The sequence below is a fragment of the Cervus canadensis genome, chromosome 2 (assembly GCF_019320065.1).
Source record: "Cervus canadensis isolate Bull #8, Minnesota chromosome 2, ASM1932006v1, whole genome shotgun sequence".
In the NCBI taxonomy this organism is placed as follows: domain Eukaryota; kingdom Metazoa; phylum Chordata; class Mammalia; order Artiodactyla; family Cervidae; genus Cervus; species Cervus canadensis.
This window is the reverse complement of record NC_057387.1, coordinates 79,309,598-79,334,796: the sequence shown is the minus strand read 5'-3', so window position 1 is coordinate 79,334,796 and position 25,199 is coordinate 79,309,598. Positions and strand designations below refer to the sequence as shown.

At 38.6% G+C, this 25,199-nt stretch overlaps 1 protein-coding gene across 6 annotated transcripts in view; it reads left to right on the top strand.

Moving 5' to 3' along the window:
- PATJ (PATJ crumbs cell polarity complex component) overlaps positions 1 to 25,199 on the top strand; it is a 361,174-nt gene that overhangs the window by 197,534 nt on the left and 138,441 nt on the right. For all 6 annotated transcript variants that reach the window (XM_043461136.1, XM_043461135.1, XM_043461132.1 and 3 more), the window contains exon 28: positions 8,123 to 8,319. In XM_043461136.1, the coding sequence (XP_043317071.1) occupies positions 8,123 to 8,319 (197 nt within the window). The remainder of the gene's footprint in view (positions 1 to 8,122; positions 8,320 to 25,199) is intronic.

The following is a 25,199-nucleotide window of genomic DNA, read 5'->3' as shown; positions in this document are numbered from 1 at the left end:
ATCTATTCTGGAGAAGGTTCCGTGTGCACTTGAGAAAAAGGTGAAGTTGATTGTTTTGGGGTGAAATATCCTATAGATATCAATTAGGTCTAGCTGGTCCATTGTGTCATTTAAGGTTTGTGTTTCCTTGTTAATTTTCTGTTTAGTTGATCTATCCATAGTTGTGAGTGGGGTATTAAAGTCTCCCACTATTATTGTGTTACTATTAATTTCCTCTTTCATAGTCGTTAGTCTTTGCCGTACATACTGCGGTGCTCCTATGTTGGGTGCATATATATTTATAATTGTTATATCTTCTTCTTGGATTGATCCTTTGACCATTATGTAGTGTCCTTCTTTGTCTCTTTTCACAGCCTTTATTTGAAAGTCTATTTTATCTGATATGAGTATTGCGACTCCTGCTTTCTTTTGGTCTCCGTTTGCGTGAAATATTTTTTTCCAGCCCTTCACTTTTAGTCTGTATGTGTCTCTTGCTTTGAGGTGGGTCTCTTGTAGACAGCATATATAGGGGTCTTGTTTTTGTATCCATTCAGCCAATCTTTGTCTTTTGGTTGGGGCATTCAACCCATTTACATTTAAGGTAATTATTGATAGGTGTGGTCCCGTTGCCATTTACTTTGTTGTTTTGGGTTCACGTTTATACAACCTTTCTGCATTTCCTGTCTAGAGAAGATCCTTTAGCATTTGTTGAAGAGCTGGTTTGGTGGTGCTGAATTCTCTCAGCTTTTGCTTGTCTGTAAAGCTTTTGAATTCTCCTTCATATCTGAATGAGATCCTTGCTGGATACAGTAATCTAGGTTGTAGGTTATTCTCTTTCATTACTTTCAGTACGTCCTGCCATTCCCTTCTGGCCTGGAGGGTTTCTATTGATAGGTCAGCTGTTATCCTTATGGGAATCCCTTTGTGTGTTATTTGCTGTTTCTCCCTTGCTGCTTTTAATATTTGTTCTTTGTGTTTGATCTTTGTTAATTTGATTAATATGTGTCTTGGGGTGTTTCGCCTTGGGTTTATCCTGTTTGGGATTCTCTGGGTTTCTTGGACTTGGGTGGCTATTTCCTTCCCAATTTTAGAGAAGTTTTCAGCTATTATCTCCTCAAGTATTTTCTCATGGCCTTTCTTTTTGTCTTCTTCTTCTGAGACTCCTATGATTCGAATGTTGGGGCGTTTCACATTGTCCCAGAGGTCCCTGAGGTTGTCCTCATTTCTTTTGATTCTTTTTTCTTTTTTCCTCTCTGCTTCGTTTATTTCCACCATTTTATCTTCTACCTCACTTATCCTATCTTCTGCCTCCGTTATTCTACTCTTGGTTCCCTCCAAAGTGTTTTTGATCTCATTCATTGCATTATTCATTTTTAATTGACTCTTTTTTATTTCTTCTAGGTCTTTATTAAACATTTCTTGTATCTTTTCAATCTTTGTCTCCAGGCTATTTATCTGTAACTCCATTTTGTTTTCAAGATTTTGGATCATTTTTATTATCATTATTCTAAATTCTTTTTCAGGTAGATTCCCTATCTCCTCGTCTTTTGTTTCACTTGGTGGGCATTTTTCATGTTCCTTTACCTGTTGGGTATTTCTCTGCCTTTTCATCTTGTTTAGATTGCTGTATCTGGACTGGGCTTTCTGTATTCTGGAGGTCTGTGGTTCCTTTTTATTGTGGAGGATTTACCCAGTGGGTGGGGTTGGAGGATTGGCTTGTCAAGGTTTCCTGGTTAGGGAAGCTTGCGTCAGTGTTCTGGTGCGTGCAACTTGATTTCTGCTCTTTGGAGAGCAATGGAGTGCCCAGTAATGAGTTTTGAGATGGGTCTATGTGTTAGGTGTGACCTTGGGCAACCTGTATGTTGATGTTCAGGGTTATGTTCCTGCGTTGCTGGAGAATTTGCGTGGTATGTCTTGCTCTAAAACTTATTGGCTGTTGGGTGGTGGTTGGTTTCAGTGTAGGTATGGAGGCTTTTGGACGGTCACTTATTACTTAAAGTTCCATGTAGTCAGGAGTTTTCTGGTGTTCTCAGGTTTTGGGCTTAAGTCTCCTGTTTCTGGATTTCAGTTTTATTCTTCCTGTAGTCTCAGGACTTCTCCAACTATACAGCACTGAGAATAAAACTTCTAGGTTAATGGCGAAAAGATTCTCCCCCGTTAGGGATACCCAGAGAGGTTCACAGAGTTACATGAAGAAGAGGAGAGGGAGGAGGGAGATAGAGATGAGCAGGAGGAGAAAAAGGGGGACTCAAGAGGAGAGAGACAGATCTACGCAGCTGTCTGTTCCCAGAGTGTTCTCCGTAGCCCAGTCACCTACAAAGATTCACAGAATTGGATTGGGAAGAGAAGGGGAAAGGAGGAAATAGAGGTGTTCTGCGGTAGAAAACAGAGAGTCAAGATTGGGAGAGAATAATCTTCGGTTTAAAAATAGGGCTTCTCTTCTTTTTTTTTTTTTTTGTAAGGTTATAGTGTATTGAAAATGAAAATTAAAGAGTAGTAGAGGAGTACTAGAGGACTTTAAAAGAAATAAGAGAAAAAGAAAAATAGAAAATAGAAGAGAAAAAGGAAAGAAAAAAATGAAGAAAAAAGAAAAAGAAAAAAAAGAAAAAAAAAATTTTCCCTAATTAAAAAAATCGTAAAAATCTATCAAAATGAAAGTTAAGGAGTAATGGGGGAGTAATAGGGAATTTTAAAGGAAAATAAAAGAGAAAAAAAATTTTTAAAAAAGTAAAAATATATCTAGGAATTTCTCTGGAGCTCTTGCAGTCAGTGTGGGTTCGGCTCAGTTTCAGATAGCTCCTCGTTCCAGCTTACACTTCTCGATATGTACAGGCCCCTTCCGGTGTAGTCTGTGTTTTCTACGGGGATTTTAATCTGTTGCACCAGTCCCTTCTGAAGCTGTTCCCTTTGTTTATTTGGCTTCTGTTTGCCAGTCTCTTCAGAGCCTCATTTCCGCCCTGACACAGGCGGGCGGAGGTGCACTCTTTTTCATGTAGCTAGTTCCGTCGCTCTGCGGGGAGGAGCTGGCGCTGCAGGGAGGGGCTGGCGCTGCGGGGAGGGGCTGACACTGCTTTCTCCGTCTGCGCTGCTCAGGCTCCCAGCTGCTCTATATGGAGCGTGCCCCGCGCTGCGCGAGGTTCCAGCCCTTGGTGTTCCACAAAAGCGCGGAAGGAAAAGCTGCGCCTGCTCTCTGTGCCTTCCCCGTCAGAGCGGTCCAGGCAGCCAGGGGCTTGATGGGCGCACTCTCCCCAGGTGTGGCGCCCCCACTCCCTTCCGCGGACCCAGTCTCAGTTTCCGCTGGCGCCAGTCGGGTGCGCGCGCCTTCTGCCCTCCGCGTCCCCAGCCCCAGTCCCCACCCGCGCAGGTCGGGTGCCTGCGCCCTGTGTCTCGCCGCGACCTTCCCCTCCCCCCTGCCTCGTGCTTCCGGCGGGGCTGGGCCGGTCCGCCGCCTGCGAGCTCCTCTCTGGACTTTCTCAGTCCCTTTGTTCTGCAAACGGCCGGCAGTGTGTTTCGGCCGGTTAATTTTCTCTCTCTCTTTTGGTCTCCCACAGTTCAAGTTGGCAACTCACAGAAGCTCCCTCCGATTGTCCTCAGGGCACTCAGGCCCGGACCCTACCCCAAGCAAAGCCCCCTAAGACTCCCTTCCCGGGACGGATCTCCGTCCTCAGCTCTTTTGTCTCACTTTTTATCTTTTATGTTTTGTCCTACCTCCTTTCGAAGACAATGGGCTGCTTTTCTGGGCGCCTGATGACCTCAGCTAGCGATCAGAAGTTGTTTTGTGAAGTTTGCTCTGCGTTCAGTTATTCTTTTGATGAATTTGTAGGAGGGAAAGTGGTCTCCCTGTCCTACTCCTCCGCCATCTTGGCTCCTCCCCCATAACATTCTCTTAAATACAATACCTTGAGCCTATTGAATTGTCAGTCTTCAGTTTTTTTTTTTTTTTTAATCTTCTTCTGCTTTATTATTTTCTGAGAAAGATGTGTTAAAATTTTATTTTGTTTCGTTAACTGTGGTATCATTTCTTAACTATTTTTACCCTAGAAATTCAGTACACAATACAGTTGAAAGCATAACTGCTCTGGTTGAATCTGGAAGAACAGGTCTTAAATCGAATGTACTTTCAAGGTCCCATCCCCAGAGTACATTAAGGCACCTCTGTAAAATCTCTAAATTGGAATATTATTTCTGTAAACAAGCTATCAATTAACCCTTTAACCTGGCACGTTTATTTCTTGTCACCCACCCACTAAATTAAACAATTTTCAATTCAAAGCCAGATGGACTTTCACATCCCCTTCTTCATCCCTCTGCATGGAAGTTTTTACCCTTGCCATTTGGTCCACCAGAATTCTTCTTCACATAACCAAACTCTGTAACTTATTCAAAACTGTTCTTGTATACCCAAAGAACAAAAAAACTAATTAAAAAAGATACATACATGATTCGGTGTTAATAGAAGCTTTATTTACAATAGTCAGGCAACCAAAGTGTCTATCCATAGATGAATGGGTAAAAGAGATGTGGTATGGAATGGAATACTGCTCAGCCATAAAAAAGATATTGCCATTTGTGACAACATGAATGGGCCTAGAAGTTATTACACAAAGCCAGATAAAGACAAATACAAACATGAAATCCAAAAAAAAACAAAAGCAAATGAACAAACTAAACAAAACAGAAACAGACTTACAGATACAGAGAACAAACTGGTAGTCACCAAAGTTGGGGAGTGGTTGGGCAAAATAGGTGAAGGGTATTAAGATATACAAGCTTCTACTTATTAATAAGCCATAGGATGTAATGTACAGTATAGGGATTATGTTCAGTAATATTGTAATAACTTTGTATGGTTTAGCTTTGTAATAGCTATGGATGATTACCAGACTTATTATAGTGATCAATTTGTCATGTATATAAATGTTGAATCACTATTTTGTATACCAGAAACTGATATTATATGTCAACTGTACTTCAATTAAGAAAAGAAAAAGAAAAAAGAAAGCCTTCTCAAATTCTGCTTCTTTCAAGAAATCTCTTCTAGCCATATCATTTCTTAGAATTCTAAAGGCGATGATTGCTCAGTTCAGTTCAGTCGCTCAGTCGTGTCCGACTCTTTATGACCCTATGGACTGCAGTACACTGGGCTTCCCTGTCCGTCACCAACTCCTGCAGCTTACTCAAACTCATGTCTATCGAGTCGGTAATGCCATCCAATCATCTCATCCTCTGTCGTCCCCTTCTCCTCCTGCCCTCAATCTTTCCCAGCATCAGGGTCTTTTCAAATGAGTCAGTTCTTCACATCAGGTGGCCAAAGTTTTGAAATTTTAGCTTCAACATCAGTCCTTACAATGAATATTCAGGAGTGATTTCCTTTAGGATGGACTGGTTGGAACTCCTTGCAGTCCAAGGGACTCTCAAGAGTCTTCTCCAATGCCACAATTCAAAAGCATCAATTCTTTGGTGCTCAGCTTTCTTTACAGTCCAACTCTCACATCCATACATGACTACTGGAAAAACCATAGCTTTGACTAGATGGACCTTTGTTGGCAAAGTAATTTCTCTGCTTTTGAATATGCTGTCTAGGTTGGTCATAGCTTTTCTTCCAAGGTGCAAGCGTCTTTTAATTTCATGCTGCAGTCACCATCTGCAGTGATTTTGGAGCCCCCCAAAATAAAGTCAGCCACTGTTTCCACTGTTTCTCCATCTATTTGCCATGAAGTGATGGGACCAGGTGCCATGATCTTAGTTTTCTGAATGTTGAGTTTTAAGCCAACTTTTTCACTCTCCTCTTCCACTTTCATCAAGAGGCTCTTTAGTTCTTCACTTTCTGCCATAAGAGTGGTGTCGTCTGCATATCTGAGGTTATTGATATTTCTCCCAGTAATCTTGATTCCAGTTTGTGCTTCTTCCAGCACGGCATTTCTCATGATGTACTCTGCATATAAGTTAAATAAGCAGGGTGACAATATACAGCCTTGACGTATTCCTTTCCTGAGTTGGAACCAGTCTGTTGTTCCATGTCCAGTTCTAACTGTTGCTTCTTGGCCTTCATACAAATTTCTCAGTAAACAGCTCAGGTGGTCTGGTATTCCCATCTCTTGATGAATTTTCCACAGTTTGCTGTGATCCACACAGTCAAAGATTTTGGTGTAGTCAATAAAGCAGAAGTAGGTATTTTTCTGGAACTCTTGCTTTTTCGATGATCCAGCGGATGTTGGCAAGTTGATCTCTGGTTCCTCTGCCTTTTCTAAAACCAGCTTGAACATCTGGAAGTTCATGGTTCATGTATTGCTGAAGCCTGGCTTGGAGAATTTTGAGCATTACTTTACTAGCGTGTGAGATGAGTGCAATTGTGTGGTAGTTCGAGCATTCTTTGGCATTTCCTTTCTTAGGGATTGGAATGAAAACTGACCTTTTCCAGTCCTGTGGCCACTGCTGAGTTTTCCAATGATTGCTAGTACATTTAATTTAATGTTTATTCACTGACCTAAATTTACTAATTGATTAATATGTATTTAGTGACCAGCATGTGGAGTGGTTGGAATTCTGTTTATATAGCTTGTAGTTGTTTATTAGTTGGTGTGTTTGTTTGCTTCCTCTGCTTTGTTGTATAAGTATGTTGAGGGTAACTTGTGTTTTGTATCCTCTATTAATTAATGTACCCACATAATGGCTTGTTCTTAATAGCTGACTGACGAAAACACTTTATTTACTTCAGTGTTAATGGGGATAACTTTATTTCTATATAGAGGACAGTTTTGTTACATTGCAAGTTCTTTAGTTTACTGTACTTTGCAAAATAAGTTCTTTATTATTCATAAGCATGATCAGTGAAAGTTCTTTAAGATTCTCTTCAAATTCCTTATAAAGTAAACAAACTTAGCCTCTTTCTAAAATAAGCAGTTGTGATTAATTATGTCAATGTAAATTTATTTACAAAATAGCCTTTATGAGTTTAAATTTATCTACTATCTTTTAAGGCAGTGTTTGTTATATCTGGTAAAGTGACGAGATGGACTAGGCTGTCTTCCTTCCCTTCCCCCTTAACACTAATTATTTCAGTTAAGCTTTCAATTTGCAAGGTTCCCTCTAAGGACAGTGACCTTAGTGTTAGAGCATACAGAGTTCCAGCATAGTTGCAAGGATAGCTTGGTTTTTCAGCTGATGAGATGATTGCATCATGTGATGGAGTCACCAGCACGCCTTTGAGCGCTGGTAGCACTCCTGGCCTGAGCTGGTGCTGTTTGGTGTATGAGCCATGTTTAAAGCTGTGTTATTCTCCACACTGGCCTGCACAGGTGAAGCATAGCCAGCCACATCCTAAAACAGGTAGGTTAGGCTGTAAAATAGAGGTTGCAAGATGAAACAGAAGATCAAATAGAAGAATTATAAAATACCTATAAGCCATGAGCCATTAAGTCCTTTATATTTTATTTCATTTTCCCAACTTCTGTGAAGTGGGAATTATTGTGTCCTTTTTAAAGATGAAGAAGTGGAATTCCATAGAGGTAAAATGACGTATTAATTAATGGACACTGAGTAAGTGGTAGACGTGTGTATTAACTTCAGATCTGACAGTTAAATCAACATCCTTAATTCTGCTTGTTTTTACTCGCATAACACCCAATATTGTTTTGTACCCTTTGTATACCTTAAATAAATGTGATTATATAGAGTTAATGGTTGATTTTCTTTCCTACTGGACTACAGGTCCGTGAGAGTAGATCCGTGTCTGTTTTGTTCAACCAACAGACCAAACGCTTTGCTTGGCACATAGCTGGAGATCAGTATATATTCTTTGTTTCCCTTGTTCTTATTTTGAAGGGAAGCAAGTAGTGCAGACAGGCCAGGTTTTCCACCACATAATGTTGACTCTCTTAGGTAAGGAAATGTGTAGGAAATCTAGGCCAGCTCTTGAACCTCAACAGTCAGGGAAGGTTTTATGGGGAGCCATCTCCTTAGATGGAGATCAAATAACCTTAACTATAACCTGTATATAAGGCTGTGAATGACCTCAAGTACTTCACTTACAAGAAGGGACAATTCAAATGTAGAAGCATCAGTAAAAATGGGGAAATGCCAATGCCTTGATAATATAGATTCAGGTGCTCTAATTAATTTTTTTAACCTTTTTTTTAATTAGAAAAAATCAGGCAAAGATATGCAGACCTGCCTGGAGAACTCCACATTATTGAACTTGAAAAGGATAAGAATGGACTTGGACTCAGCCTCGCTGGTAACAAAGACAGGTCACGCATGAGCATATTTGTGGTGGGAATTAACCCTGAAGGACCTGCTGCCATGGATGGACGAATGCGTATTGGAGATGAACTGTTGGAGGTGAGGGGCGTATATTCTTAATTTTTGTTTGGGTGAGATGATTGGATACAGAGGGTAGTGTATAAGATGATGAAGTAGAAGGGTAGAATGTTATAAATTGCATTTTCTTCAACTATTTGTTATCATTTTCCCAAGCAAGAATGAAAATCATATTGTTGCTTACAGTTACTACTGGCTGCTTAAGTCAAAATAATTTAAGGGCCTTTAAGTAAATTCTCATGAAAACGTATTAAAAGAAAAGAGCTTGTTTTTGAATATAAATTCCAAAAGATTCAACACTAATTTGTGTATTAATCTGACATTATTAGTATTTAACAAAATCCTCTTCAGCTTCTGAATTAACTGTAAGTATAACATTTGTTTTTGTTGCTGTTGTTGTTTAGTTTTTCTGAAAGGTGTTACAGCCAACAAAATCTTATGAACTGGTTGTCAAGGACTGGTTAATATCTGTGAGTTGGTAATGTGGTTAAAGTCACATAGGTTCCTTATTTAGGAACAGGAGAGAGAAAAGAGAAGTTAGGGAGGGGACTGATCCTCTGCTACTATTCCAGATGATTTCATCAGTAATCTGAAAAGGTTATTCTCATATTTGTAAGCTTAAAGTCAGGGTTTCTGCTCTACTGCTAAGTCACTTCAGTCGTGTCCAACTCTGCGTGACCCCATAGATGGCAACCCACCAGGCTCCCCCCTCCCTGGAATTCTCCAGGCAAGAACACTGAAGTGGGTTGCCATTTCCTTCTCCAATGTATGAAAGTGAAAGTGAAGTCACTCAGTCATGTCCGACTCAGCGACCCCATGGACTGTAACCTACCAGGCTCCTCTGTCCATGGGATTTTCCAGGCAAGAGTACTGGAGTGGGGTGCCATTGCCTTCTCCCTCTGCTCCGAGTTTAATCTTATTTTTATATTTATTTGCCAGTTCAATAATTCATTAATTCAACTAACAGTTTTTTGAGTGTCTCTTAGGGCTGGATACCAAAAAAGAGATGAATACTCCAGTCCCTTCATTCAGATAGTTCACAGTCTCAAGGAAGAAAAGAGACATAAAAGATTGTTGCACAACAAAAGTGAAAAAAAAAGATTATAATAAAAGCAGCAATATGTACTTGGTGCCAGACATAGCTTTACTGAGGTCACAAAGTAACGAGGTGAGGTCGCAAAGTAAATGAGGCTTTGGGATTCAATATCAGGCAGTTTGACTTCTTAGCTGTTTGTTAACCAGTGTGCTCTAAGGCCTCTTGGATAAAACACTCCAACACTTGAACATTTAGGGGAGCTGAATCACAGAGGCACTGAGTGTCAGATGCTTACTTCACATGAGGCCTTACTAATTTTTCATTTTATAATTTCCTCTGCAGACTCTACTCAGAATAGAATTCATAGTCATCTATAATGTGACTTGCCTAATAATATCTACAGCCAAAGCTGTTCATCCACAACTCTAAGATCATTAGTATCACCCTCTGTCTTCCCAGCCTTGGTAGTTTCTCCCCATTTTGAAACCCGTTTTCACCAAGAAGTCACTCTTGGAATTACTTTTCTTGTTGTTTGTAATATAGCGTTATGAAAGCAACCCACATCGGGTAGTAGTATTGACTAGCATAATCATCAAGTAAATAAAATCAATGGTATTAGTATGGATTAACCAGTATAATTCATTGCTTCAAGTTCATTTCATTTAGAGATTTCTTCATAAACAAAACTAAAGTGATGGTGGTGGTAATAATGATGAAAGTAAAAGCTAGTTTACTGAGCTATCCCTAGCATTTTACCTATGTACTAACACATTTGTATTCTTAAGAGCCCTATATGGTAAGTACTGTTATTATCCCAATTTTTTGGATAAGAAAACTGCGTAAGTAACAGAATTAAGTTGCTAAGAACCCAGGTTTGCCAGGCTCCAAGATCTGTGCTCTTGCGACTGAAGTATACTGCATTCTCCACGGTACTTCCGGCAAATCCTGTCTGTTTAGATCCGTGAGACTCCTGACTTATGATATTCTAGGCTTTAGGAAACCATATATATTAAATCATACTGCTGTATTATGCACACCTAAATGCATTATTTCCTGTCTTGTGTGGTACATGGAAATGTTCCAAAAGCTATCATTTGGAACATGATGATTCTAGTTCTATTTTCTCTGCCTTATTAAGACTCAAGATGGAATGACTGATGTCATCCAGACCAAGAAGAGAAGTGGTATGTTATTTCTGTGTCTGACATTTTATTAGATAGAGGAAATAGATGAGCTGAGGCTGCAGGGTGATGAGAGTGTTTCATAGGCCATGCAGTAAAGTCAACATTGTGTGCAGGGCAGAGAGCGCTGGACTAGGAAGACCTACTTTAATTATTCCAGTTCTTTCAGTTATTAGTTACATTTCAGAAGGGATTTTAATATAGTGTAGGGCACATGGTTGACTATTAATCAGATCATATTTCCTCTCTTAAAGACAGAAACTTCAGGTATCTGTTTTCTCTCTAGGCTAGAAGCTAGAAGAGCTCTCCTGAATAAAAAAGACTATTAGCAGCTTGCTTTTTCAGACCCCTCCTATTCCCTCCTTGGACTTTCTGAACTTGGTCCTCTTGTTGCTCTTCGGTAATTTTATCTTCATTCAGAGATTAAAAGAATGAGAAGATTAAACGTGGCAATAAATTAATCCCCCCATACTCTCCACGGAGTCTTTTATTTAAGTAAAATAAAATTAAAAGTTGGAATACAGAGTCTAGCATCACACATCTTTGATTCTAACCCTCAGTTACCTTCTTTATCAAATGGAAATTTTTTGTTCATTTAGCACGTACTTTACTAGGCATCTGTTGTGTAGGAGGAAGTATAGGAGCAAGGTGTTGATTTTACATGGTGAAGAAAATCCATCACCCTGTTCTCATAGAGCTCACAGTCTAGTGATTGTGTAGCTTCAACCTCAAAGAGTGTTATACGAACTAATGAGAAGATAGGTCACATTTTGCCACCACATCTGGCACTTACTAATACCGTAATACATTTCAACTGATAATATTTATAAAAAACATTTTATGTGGATTTGTGGGTCTCAGTTCTTTTTAGCTTGTTTATATTAATGTATTTGTCTCCAAAAGTATGTTCTAGAGGGAAACCATCATACTCTCCAGTAGCTCCATGCAGCATCTTGAAAAGCTGAGAGAGCAGAAAAATGCACAGACTAGATTCTTATGCAGTTATAAGCCATCTTCTCATGGGCTTCTGGCTTCTAGGTCAGGGATGACAGTAAAAAAAAAATCATGTGGGAAACATTTTCCTGGTTTCTTTTTATAGCTGAGAAAAAATTTCAGTCATTTCTCTATGATATGTGAAGAATTTGTTTATAACATAATATCAAATCCAATGTGCTTTTGGACTGAGAATAAGGCAATGATATAATGATGAGAACCAGGAAAGCCAGAAGCAGTGTTACAATAGCTGTTCTTGGATATGCAGTGTATTAGATGTTGTTGAAGGAGACTGCATCACGAAGGAGGCATTTACAATGGGCTTTTAGATCATACTTACTGGGTTAGAGCAAATCTTGTGTATTTGCTTACCCATCTACACTTCATTTATTTTTGTCAATTGAGGTAAAGTTATCCATGTCTTGATCAATCTTATAATTCTACTATTTGCTCATATTATTTCTCCTAATTGCTTTGTTGTTTTCATTATTACTTTCCTCACAGCCCCCTTTTATTTAGGGTTGATCTGACTTTTTCAGGCCCTCAGATGTAGTTAATTTATTGGAAGTAGAAAAGAGCATGGTCAAACATACATTGTGGCTTACTGGAAGTGAGAAATTCTGCATCTCTTCCAGAGCCCTGTCCATGACTGATTTTTGGCACAACAGCCGCCAGCAGTTTTGTTTCTGTAGGACTACATCATTACAGTGCAAGAGCAGTCAGCAAGTTCTGTCGATTGATGGCTCAGTTCATGTATAAAAGAAATCTTACACTGAGCCCCCAGAAGACAACGTGATTAAATCTCAGCTTCTTTCTCCTTTACTAGGATGCTAGTGTGGGGGTTCTGAATTAATTTCAAACTACATTAGCATATAATTACCATGTAGACTGGAATGAGACTTTCCAGGGTATTGGCTTTCCCTAAGCAATTAGTCCCAGAAAATACACAGGCCTGGGCATGGTGCTGTCTTGTGAATATAGGATTTATTTATAATCTTCCCTACAGGGCAAGTGTGGGAAGAGAGCTGATAGTGCCATGTGGGGATTGGAATGATTTGTCAGGTGAGGGAAGCAGCCAGAAGGAACAGCGTGGGTGGCATTTGGAAGTGTGCAGTGGATGGGCTTGCATGTCTGGCTCCCACACCCTTTAAGACAGACGAAGTTCATTCCCTTTGTGACATTTACCTGTAGCATAGCCTGTGTTAAATCTTATTATTTTTGTATGTGTATAATAGGTTTATTTAAGAACCATTGAAAATAAAAAGTATGAATACTGCCTATATTTGCCAAGAATAAAGACATAGAACTATAGGTAAACTCAGATCTTTTTGTTTAGTAATACTTATTTTATAAGAGGAAAAAACTTAAATCATTAAATGACTGACTCAGGTACATGTAGGTGCTTTATGACAAACTCCTGTCTGAGGGTGCTTACCACCACACCAGTCCAAAAGGTTGATCCTTCACTTGTTGCCAGTGAATTATTTTTGAAATCTTTCGGAAGACTTAGATGTGATTTAGAAGTACACTATAGTGAGTAAATTACTAGGTTTTAGACATCCATAGATAAGATTCTGCTTTACAGTCAAAAGTTTCCATCATCTTAGACTGGGTCCTTTAGATTATTACCATACAAATGAATGTAATTTCCTAAAGTATGCTTCTTAATGCATTAATTATGCCCTAAGAGATCTCACAGAATAAAATATCCCCTTGTGGAAACACTAGTTTGAGGACCAGAAAGAGGAGTAAAGGATTTCAAAATTGCAGTAAAATGATTTTTCCAACAGTTTTATTAACAGAAATAGGTTTATAATAGCTAAAAATACAAAAATAAATTGATAAACATTTTTTATTGTGGCCATAGTGTCAAAATACATCAAATTTTTACTTTTTAAATATGTGATTTATTGTATGTATTATATCTCAATAAAACTGCTAAAAATGAGTTGATCGTCCTGACAGAAACTGTAAGCAAGTCCTGAATATAACCTCACATATGCAAAGCTGACTTACCCCATTTTCTGACTCTTAAAATTGTATGCAGCCTAATTCATAGCTCTGAAAGTCAACAGAAGAACGTGGTGTTGACTGAGTGGTCAGCTACACACACAAAATTGTCCTGGGATCCCAGAGGTGTGTATGTTTTTCCTTTCTTTCAAGTGCAGCCTCCCTTGTCATTAAAACATTATAACTCATACTTATCTGTATTTTGCTTAATTAGCTTCCCTAAGCAATCCATTGTATTACATCCAAATTAAGTTACAAAAAGATGAGTTTGTTAAAAGAAATCAGAGGTAGGGGAGCTATATTGGGAATTGAGTTGACACTGAGCATTTATAATCTGCTAGGCTTTGCTAAATTCTTTACAAGCATTCTCTCTCTTTTTTAAACAAAAGTAGATGCTACGTTAGTACCCATTTTACAGATAAGGAAACTGAAACATGAGGGGCAAAATTGACATGAAAACACTGACTTTTCAGACTCTAAAGGCTATGTTCTTAAGTTTAGTTCTGGATGGATAATGATTCTGGAAGATAATCATGAATTTCTCATTATTTTGTAGTTTTGGTTGATCTAGATTAATGCAGTTAACCCAGTGCTAGGTTAGAATATCTGAGATAATTTTTCATGATACAATACCCTGTTACTCTTTTTATCTTCTTAAAATTTAATGCCACTTGGAATTCATTAAAAAAAAAAGACTGCAGTCAGTGAAATTATACCCATCTCTCAAGAACCAAAGAAGAAAAATAATCTTTTTTTTTTTTTTTTTTTGAGCTTGTTCTTGCCTGATTTGAGAGCTCCACTATGCTTCATAATTTAAGAGCTTTCACCCTCAGTGTCATTATAGAGTTAAAATTTTATTTCGGCTATAAGAAATATTCTGTAAAACCTTACTCATATTGGGTGGCCTGGTTCACTTCTGTGTTTGCTGAAGTGAAGTCTTTGAGCTCTACTCTTGCCATTTTTGTTCCTGTCTCTTGCTTGTTGGGGAAAGTGTTTTGAATTATATGGTCATACATCATTATCTTTATGCTGCTGAAATATTTAGGCTAAAACTCTATATTCTTACTGACCTTTTGGAGGAATGCAATCATTTAATTTTTATTTTCACAGTCCTCAATATTGATCCACAAAAGCTTTAAGCGGGATCACTACAGTGAGCCACATTGTCTTAAAATTAGGGGGGGAAAGTGGCTTAAAAAAAAAAGTAAAAATGAGGATGTTCAAAGGAACTCAGTTACTGTGGAAGCTTATAAAAAAATAGGCAGAGGAATGTACGCAGGGGAAGAAAGGTGCCTTTTGGAAGGAATAAGTGGATTTCGGCAGTGATTCTCCAGACTCTCCTTTCTGCAGTTTTCCCTCTGACTCATACATTCCATATCAGGGTAGTTGTCCAGGCTTCTGGTCCCTCCTTTTACCAATTTCTTCCCCATTCACTTCTAGCCCCACTCATGGTCATGCTGAAATGCAGGCTGGAAAGATATGCTCTTAGGTTATGGAGAAGTACTTCCTTATATCAGCCTCATCATATAATTTTTTTTTCTATATTTTGCTTTGTGTGCTAAGTTGTTTCAGTCATATCTGACTCTTTGCAATCCTCTGGACTGTAGCCTGACAGGCTCCTCTGTTCATGGGATTCTTACAGTTAAAATTTCTTACAGTCACCATGCAGGCTTTTTATTTATTTGCTTATTTATTTTACAGTTTGAATCTCTGGTAATTTATGACATTGTTCTTTGTTGTTCAGTTGCTAAGTTGTGTCCAACTCTTTGCAACCCCATGTATTGCAGTATTTCATGCTTCCCTATCCTCCACTATCTCCTGGAGTTTGCCTAAGTTCATGTTCACTGAGTCAGTGATGCTTTCTAACCATGTCATCCTTATGATGTTATTTCATCACAGATTCCTGTAAGGATAACCACTGCTCACCCATGAGGTGTTCCAAATTTACTCATAAATTTTCAGGAATGAGATACTTTATGTTCTCTCAAAATGAGTCAAAAAGTCATCATTCTGCATATTTACAATATTTAAGCAATGTGAAGGATAACTAAAAGATCAAGAATTTAAAATGGCATTATGCTCAAGACCATATAATCTTAAGGCACAAAGCTTGAAAGAACATTGTTAATGAAACTCTTATTCCGGGTTTCACTTACTAACAATATCAAACACCTGCTTGAACTCATCACAAACATGGGTCATGTATGTGTGTTTTATTATAGTTTGTAAGTGACGTGAAAGTTGCTCAGTCGTGTCCAACTCTTCGTAACCCCACGGACTATACAGTCCATGGAATTCTCCAGTCCAGGATACTAGAGTGGGTAGCCTTTCCCTTCTTCAGGGGAATCTTCCCAACCCAGGGATAAAACCCAGGTCTCCAGCATTGTAGGCAGATTCTTTACCAGCTGAGCCACAGGGGAAGCCCAAGAATACTGGAGTGAGTAGCCTATCCCTTCTCCAGCAGATCTTTCCAACCCAGGAATCGAACTGGGGTCTCCTGCATTGCAGGTGGATTCTTTACCAACTGAGCTATCAGGGAAGCCCATAGTTTGTAAGAGGTAGGTCTAAAATCAGTAACCCAACCTGAAAATCAGATTTTCCACCCAAAGCAGTAGGCTTGTGCCAATTTCACATCCTGTTAGGAAAAATTATGCATTATATGTCAACCCCAACCCCCCATCAGTTTGCTAAAATATAACTAAAGTATTATAGTATAATATATACAAAGATATTATATATAGGTAACAATAATCATGTCAGGATATGAAGTGTCTAATATTACTTCAGAATCACCAAACACTGGTTTCTAACACACAGTTTCTTTGTATGTGCTACCATGGCTTCCGTTAGCTCTGCCAGCATCTATGCTGTATATCCTCCTTGTTGACTCTGAGTGTGTGGCTTAAAACATCTCCCTGTGATTCTGTACTTGAAATGCTACTTTGACCTTTTCCCTCACAGTTTTTTGTTTAAAATCTTTTCCTTTGTATTGTGAGGGGTATGCTGCTGCTGCTGCTAAATTGCTTCAGTTGTGTCCAACTCCTTGTGACCCCATAGACGGCAGCCCACCAGGCTCCCCCATCCCTGGGATTCTCCAGGCAAGAATACTGAAGTGGGTTGCCATTTCCTCCTCCAATGCATGAAAGTGAAAAGTGAAAGTGAAGTCACTCAGTCGTGTCCAACTCAGAGCGACCCCATGGACTGTAGCCCACCAGGCTCCTCCGTCCATGGGATTTTCCAGGCAAGAGTACTGGAGTGGGGTGCCATTGCCTTCTCCGATTGAGGGGTATAGATACAATTTTTTTCTTTATAAAATAAGGATTTATTGAAAAATATTATATTGAGAGATATAGATTCTATGAAGTGTGAATATTAAAAATCAAAAGGTATGGGAAATGTTACCTGGGAGGTATACCCATATATATTTTTTGCCCTTTAAAAACAGTTTTTTTGTTTTAACATCTACAAAGTACACAGAATAACATAATGAAATTATTTTGTATAGCCATCACATAACTCAACAATTACTAACATTCTGTCATTCAAGTATCAACTATAGCTTCATATACTCACCCCTACTCAGAATATTATTATTTTATAGGCATATGTTATACATATATAACATATATACATATAACATGAAATGCACAGGCTTTATATGTACAATTTTGAGGGTCATGTACATCTGTATTACCCAAACACCTATCTTTTCTCTCTCCACAGAAACTTTTATGGGGTGTTGATTCAAGTGACTTCCTCATTTTAAATTATTTGTTGTTGTTGTTGTTTTGTAATTGAATTGAATTTGGAGTTCTTTATGTTCTGGAAATATTCTGGATGCTAGTTCTTTATCAGACACAGCAATGAAAATGTTTTGAAGATGAGAGAAAAAATTCTAGTAGCATAGGTAATTGGAGTAGAGTGCTAATCAGATCATGTGTTTGAAAGAAGCAACTATTAAGCTGGCCCTTGCTAGTTTGGGGGAAGACTCGACTTCTAGCATGTACTGATGTTCTTGGAAGAAGGAATCCCAGGTCACTGTTCACTTGAGATCCTATTTACTTACGTGACTCAGTTCAGTTCAGTTCAGTCGCTCAGTTGTGTCTGACTCTTTGCAACCCCATGGACTGCAGCGCACCAGGCCTTCCCCTCCATCACCAACTCCTGGAGTCTGCTAAAACTCATGTCCATCAAGTCGGTGATGCCATCCAACCATCTCATCCCCTGTCATCCCCTTCTCCTCCTGCCTTCAATCTTTCCCAGCATCAGGGTCTTTTCCAACGAGCAGATGACCCACAAACTACAGAACAATTATACCAAAGAAATTCTTGCCAAGAAATTCTCTCACTGTTAAGACAGTTCTAGGACCCAAAACAGATTTCCCAACCTGGGGATCTGGCAAAGGGACTGAGAACCGCCAGGGAATTTGACTTTGGAGGCTAGTGGGATTTGATTATAGAACTTCCACAGGCCTGGGTAAACAGACTCTTGGAGGGCACAAACAAAAGCATGTAAGCACCAGGACCCAGGAAAAAGGAGCAGTGTCCCCACAAGAGACTGAGCCAGACTTGCCTGTGAGTGTCCAGGAATCTCTGGTGGAGGTGTGGGTTGACAGTGGCCTGCTGCAGGATCGGGGCACTGAAGACAACAGTGCGGGCCTAAGTCCTTTTGAAGGAGGTTGCCATTACCCCTACCGTAGTTTAGCCTCAGGCCAAACAACAGGGAGGAAACACAGGCCTGAACATCAACAGGGAATTGAATCAAAGATTTATTGAACATGGCCCTACCCATCAGAATAAGACCCAGATTCCCCCACAGTCAGTCTCTCCCATCAGGAAGCTTCCCCAAGCCTCTTATCCTTATCCGTCAGAGGGCAGACAGTATGAATAGCACAAGCACAGAAAAGTAACCAAACTGAGCCCATGGATCACAGCCTTGTCTAACTCAGTGAAGTGAGCCATGCCGTGTAGGGCCATCCAAGGCCGATGGGATATGGTGGAGAGTTCTGACCAAATATGGTCCACTGGAGTAGGGAATGGCAAACCACTTCAATGTTCTTACCTTGAGAACCCCTTGAGCACTATGAAAAGGCAAAAAGATATGACACTTATGTACATTAATAAAGATAGGATGGGACCCTGGGAAAGAATGACTCCTCTGCAATATTAATGAGCCCTTAGAAGTAGATTATACTTCTGACTCCATTCATGCATTCCTTTCTATGCCCTGCAGATAATACAAAGTTAGCCACAGATACCTACTTCATTTGGTCAAGTGAACCAGCCTATAGTAACTAGGGCAGCTTCCGTAGAAACACAGAATCAGAGCAACGTGTGTGTGTGCTGCATGCTAAGTCGCTTCAGTCATGTCTGACTCTTTGCGACCCAATGGACTGTAGCCCGCCAGGCTCCTCTGTCCATGGGATTCTCCAGGCAAGAAGACTGGAGTGGTTTGTTGTGCCCTCGTCTAGGGGATCAGAGCAACACATAAACATATTTCTCTCCTCACTTCCTTGAAGTCAATATTTTTCTGTAGTGTTAGGGTGTAGGATTCAAAGGAGTATCTATTACTATTTTCCCAGTATATCAAATTTAGAGAGATGTGAACTACAAGCTATTATACTTTGCCTTCAGAAAGTATTTTGATTTAATTCATTCTGTTTGAGAGAAAATAAATCTCTCATGCTTTAGCCTTGTAAATGAATGTGTTCCTTTGGGAACATTATACTTCACAAGAAACAGATTAAATGAAGTCACGAAAGACCTTTTTTCAGCACTGTGTTCATTAAACTTAGTCCTTAAAACCTGTTCCTTTGCTCAAACTATTAAATTATTAGAGCTTGACATGTATTATTTTGTCTTTTGAGCAAAAGAAATCAATGTGAAATTTATTCAGAAATATTTTCATTCAAGTGCAATTGTGTTTTCACATGAGTGGCAGTCATCATCCCTGTTCCATTCTTGCTTTGCTGCCCCTTCCTTCCCTTCAGTTCTCCCATCTGCAAAATTGAAAGCAGTGGTTTGGAAAGTGAGGATGGTTTTCCATGGGGGCTAGTGACCAAGAATTTTGGAAGGGAAAAATATTCTATAAAGTCTTGTTTGAATAGGACTTGGTTACCTCTGTTCTGTTAGTCTACACCCCACCCCCAAAGCTATATGCATGGTTCCTAGGAAGAGCCCTACAGTTTCCTACCTGTGTATCTTTTCATATATGAGAATAGTTTTTCCACAGTCCTGGTATTCTTACTGCCCCTCTGTTTACCCTAGGCCTGCTAGGATTCCACAAGACCCACCCACCCACCTCCAAGAAGAGATTATCATCTCTTGCTTTATGTCTGCATCCATCACATGGCGATGCATTAATCTGTGTCCAAGACCATGTCACTTTCTAGAGTACCAGGTGTATGTGTGCAAGAACCATATCTGACCAAGTTTTAAAAGCAATTCCAGTAAAGTGACTTTCAGAGAATGGGTATCTAGAACATACTTCATGCTCAATGCATGGCAGCTGTGTTGATGATGGTAATGAAAATCCCTGTTTCCTCATCACTTGTACAATGGCTGTTGAATAAGTGAATAAACTGATAGGTATGACACATGTATATTTTACTTTTATTGGAATATTTCTTGGTCTGGAATTTCTATTTTGTGAGGCCCTGTTAATTGGAATTAAAATTTCTTAGGATTAAAAACAACAACTAACTGTATAGCACATGGAACTCTGCTCAATATTATGTGGCAGCCTGGATGGGAAGGGAATTTGGGGGAGAATGGATACATGTATATGTATGGCTGAGTTCCTTTGCTGTTCACTTGAAACTATCACAGCATTGTTAATTGGCTATTTCCCAATACAAAATCAAAAGTTTTAAAAAAACAGGCAGAAAAAGTTGCTTATCTTGTGACTTTTACCCCCATCTCTATACCTTTAGGAGTGGTTTCTAATTATTAATAGGACAGGCTTTTGGACTCAAACAGATTTGGCTATAAATGGCTCTACATACCGTGGTCAAGTTCCTAAAACTCATTAAGTTTCAATTTCTCTGTCTGTAAAATGAGGTAATAGTGCATTCCTCTACTGATTTGTGTGAAAGAATGTATTTAAGGCATATGTGTATGTGTGTATATACATGCATAGTGTATATGCTTTGTATGTTGTGAGCACTTAAAAGTGGTATTGTTACAAAGTAGTTATAAAATATCAATGTAAAAATACTGGCTGTCACCTTAAATCCCACCAGATACCATCATTGTTGACAGTTGAGATCCTCACAGAGCTTTCTTTAGACTCAGACAGAAATTTTTACATAAACGAAAATAATGTGACAAATAGGTTACGTGGTGTTTGGTCATTTTCACTTTATAATGTTATCTTTATATGGCAATGGATTTAGGTCTGTATCATTCTCCTTTACCTCCTTTTAATGACACAGTTTTCCATTTATTGATGTATGAAGACAAATATAATAAACCTTTTGTTGATGAATGTCTAGTTTTTCCTATTATAAGTTATAGCCATGATAAGTGTTTTGACACCTCTGTCTTTAATCTTTTTAGGATAAATTCTTACAAGTGGAAGTGCTAGATTAAAAATTGAACCATAAGAAGATCCATCAAGTTATAAACACTTAGGATTTGTTTGTTTTTTTTTCTACATCTGTGTTAAAGTCAGTAAAAGCATTTATTAAAGAAAAAAGTTAACCTATAGATAATGTTTGAAATGTCAAGTTTAGACTATATTTAAAAGTGAATTAGGGAGGATGCTCAGATTTCATCAGCAATTTCAGTTACCTGACTTACAACTCAATTTTTAATAATAATTTATTACTATTCATAATAAATCATACTACTTTAATAAAAGCATGGGTAAAGAGTGTGTTGTTGAGTATATTTTAACATGATATTCAAACCTCAGGCAAATCTGTTGCTTGAACTAAATTTTAATTTTTGTATAATTAATATTTCTAATCTAAGCTTAGAAATCAAAGCTAATTAACTTTTACTTCCAATTTGGTACATTTTTGAATAGATTTAATTGAGCTACTTACTCTCCAGTATAAATTTATATTCATGTTCAATTTAACTATGGAAAATTGAGTAATTGAAACCTATCTCTTCATGATATTTTTGAATAATTTTATTGAAACAAATCTCATTAAGGACCTCTAAAGTGAAAGTTTATGTAGTATAACAAAAGGATTTCTGTTTATTTTTGCTGAATCATTGCTGAATTAACCCTAATTCTACTTCTTCTATAAACTACACATAAAATATTGCAATTAAGTATTCCATCTCTAGTATCTAAATATAGAGTGTTTACCTCAAATCAGTGTTTTTTGTTCACTACCACTCCTCTTCCCCCTTGACCCACCCCCCACCCCAGCTCAGCTATAGTAGCAGAAACCAGTTCATGATGGGAAATATGGATCAAAATGAAAACCTATTATATCCTTGTTGGCCAAAAAGAAGTTTGTTCAGGTTTTTTATAATATTGATAAATTTTACAAATACAGATGTTTCTTATCTGGGGCTATTGTTTTTGGTATCTAGAACTGTTAAGTTGTTCCTGAATGCCATTTCATTCAGCTGGAAGTTCAGAACCTTGGAAGATGAGCTAACTTACCCATGATAAAATATTTGTGTCATTCTGGGACCAAGGATCTTGGAACTGAGATAGAAGTTACTAACCCTGTGGAGGATTTCAGAAAGGCCTTTTGTCAGTAGTCAGAGGGCTTCCCAGGGGATGCAGTGTTAAAGAATCTGCCTCCCAATGCAGGAGACACAGGAGACATGGGTTCAATCCCTGGGTCAGGAAGATCCCCTGGAATAGGAATGGCAACCTGTTCCAGTATTCTTGCCTAGAAAGTTCCATGGACAGAAGAGTCTGGTGGGCTATATATAGCCCATGGGGTTGCAAAGAGTTGGACATAACTGAATGATTGAACATGCACACCTCCAGTAATTAGGAAAGACAAACACAAATGAAAAAACCAGAATTATAGGTCAAGAGTATAAAATCTCCTTAAGACAGAAAGCCTTTTTCCTTTGTCTTTTTTTCCCATTCTGAATGCCAAGGTAAATTACTGTGTGTCTGAAAGAGTTTAAGACTAGGAGATAAGAGTCACACTTGGATGTATAAATTAATGTTTAGAAATTAGAAGTCCATGATAGTGTATTGGTAGAGACTTTTCAATGGTAAAGAACAGAAATTAGCTCAAGGCAATTTAACTCAAAGAAGGGGAATCTATTGGAATGGTATGTGTGTCCCTCGTAGAACCTGAAGATCAGGATGCCTGGGAGCCTTAGAAGATGACAGCTTTTCCTCTCCCTTTATCCATGTGGCATATTATGGCTACAGGAGGCTAAAAGAGAAGTAGAATTGTTGTGTGTGGTTTAGCCCTAGTTTAAACACCCCTCAGAGGAGAGAATCTTGATGGTCCTGGCCTGTGTTATATGTCTCCCAGTTTTGGCCTGGAGTGACATGACAAGCAATACTAACTTGACTGTCAGTCATGATGGATGGTGTTTGTGGTGGGAAGGTTTGAAGGACCGTCCCTTGTAAAGAAAAGCGGTTGTGTGCTGACAACAACTCCCCAAATCTCTAGTACATCCCCAGTCTTGTCTGGCTTTCTTGTTTAGTAATATGGAAATCAAGATGAAGTGGTGTAAAATATACTTCCGATAGTCATGGCTGGACGAATGTGGGAAAAATTATTTATCATCCAAACTGGGTTACGTTTGAGAGAAGGCACACTATAAATAGTGGGAACAACATGTATAAATTGGATTGTCCCAGATTTAAAAATATGGTTACCCTTGAATGGAAGAGTTGTACATCTCAGATTTTAACATAATAAATAGATTATTTAGAGGGAGTTGGAATACCAAGTCAGTACTAAGGAGAGTTCTTTCTACCATTATTAGAGTATCGAAGATAAAGATATCTCTAAATAACTTATTATTCTTTCCATATATCATTGAGTCACTTTTGAAAGGAGAAACTTTGGGAAAGCACTTAGTTTCTCTACTTCTCAGTTTACTGGAAGTAAATGGAAAATAATATCTTTTCCAATATCTAGATAATCTGAATGATCACTTATATTCTGTTTTCCTTTGGCTTGGGTTAGAAAAAAGTTTAAAAGGTGGTCAATGTTTGTTTATTTCTATAATGAAAAAGTTGTAGTAAGCATATGTTACTGTTCAGGGTGCAGCTTGTTTGCACAAGAAGAAAGGTACAGTCTTACGGAACTACATACTGCATTAGGGATTTCAAAAGCCTAACAGAGTTTTCAGGCCTTACCTCTATGCATTGTGATAAAATGCTTGATTCTGACTTGTGTTGCACTGTATCACATGTGTGCTGTCATGTCCAACTCTCTGCACCCACATGGACTATATCCCATCAATCTCCTCTGTCCATGGGATTCTCCAGGTAAGAATACTAGAGTGGATTGCTGTTTCCTCCTCCAGGCGATCTTCCTGACCCAAGGATTGAACCTGTGTCCCCTGCATTGGCAGGCAGATTCAATTCTAACTTGTGTATATCAAAATTCCAGGACCTAAGATGGTAGGTGTCCAACTCAGAGTCTATTTAATAGACGCTTTTACAAAGATGACTTTAGAAATCAGCTGAGTTTTATGTGCACCATACAGATGATATGATCTCTAGGTGTGCCTTAGGAATACAGGGTTTTCAACTAATATTTAAATCAGGCTCTTGGATGCCAGTTTCATCATCTGGTGAAAGTACACAACACCCAGCCCTTCTAAGATTTAACTGTGAACCTGTGCATCAAGAGGTCTGCAGTGTTTGGCATAGAGTAAGCACTCAGTGACTGGTAGCTATTAATAATTAGAATTAACCTGAAAACCTTCCAGGAGGTGTAAAATGCTTTCTTTCCTGTCCATGCTATACTTGAAGATGCCCTTTATCTATTGTTTAAACAACAGAAAACAGCAGCTTCTCAGAAATAGGGTAAGTGACAACCTAAAGTTAATTTGCATAAAATGCATCATATTCTTTCTAATTACTTACTGAATTTTCTCTGGAATATGTTTCCTTAGAGATAAGGAAATATAAAGGTCACTTATATTGTTGGAAGCTGTATACCTTTTATTTATATAGTGAAGTTACTTTATATACAATAAGATCTAGAGAACACAAAAGAGATCTTCCTCTCCTGAAACTCAGAGGACTGCTAATGTGTAATTTGTGAAGCCAGAAAAGAGGCTTTGTCTTGGATTTTTTTTATCCAGAGATCTGCATTTTCCTTTTACATTTAATCCAGTAAAATCAAGTTTCACTCTATCTTCAGTTTCCCATTCTGTTCCCAGTTTTCCACTGAGTAGCAGAGTCTCTCCAGAGGCCCCTGAACATTGGCAGGGAGCAGCTGCCCTAGCAGTAAATGCCACAGTTGTTGGCACTGGAAAAACATCGCCAGCAAGCAAGCTGCCTTGCTGTTCTACTGCCAGGGCCTCTGAATATTCAGAAACAGCACCATGAAAGACACACAACTTCAGATTTACGCTTAGGTAAATTAAAATTAATGACTTGGTTTCTTCGTTTGGGCTGTGATTTTTCCTTCTTAGAATAATAGTGCCATGGGTTCTTTTCTATCAAAATGAAGAATCGCAACTAAAAGGCATATCCATAAACATGAAACAGCTCAATTTTCTATTCTC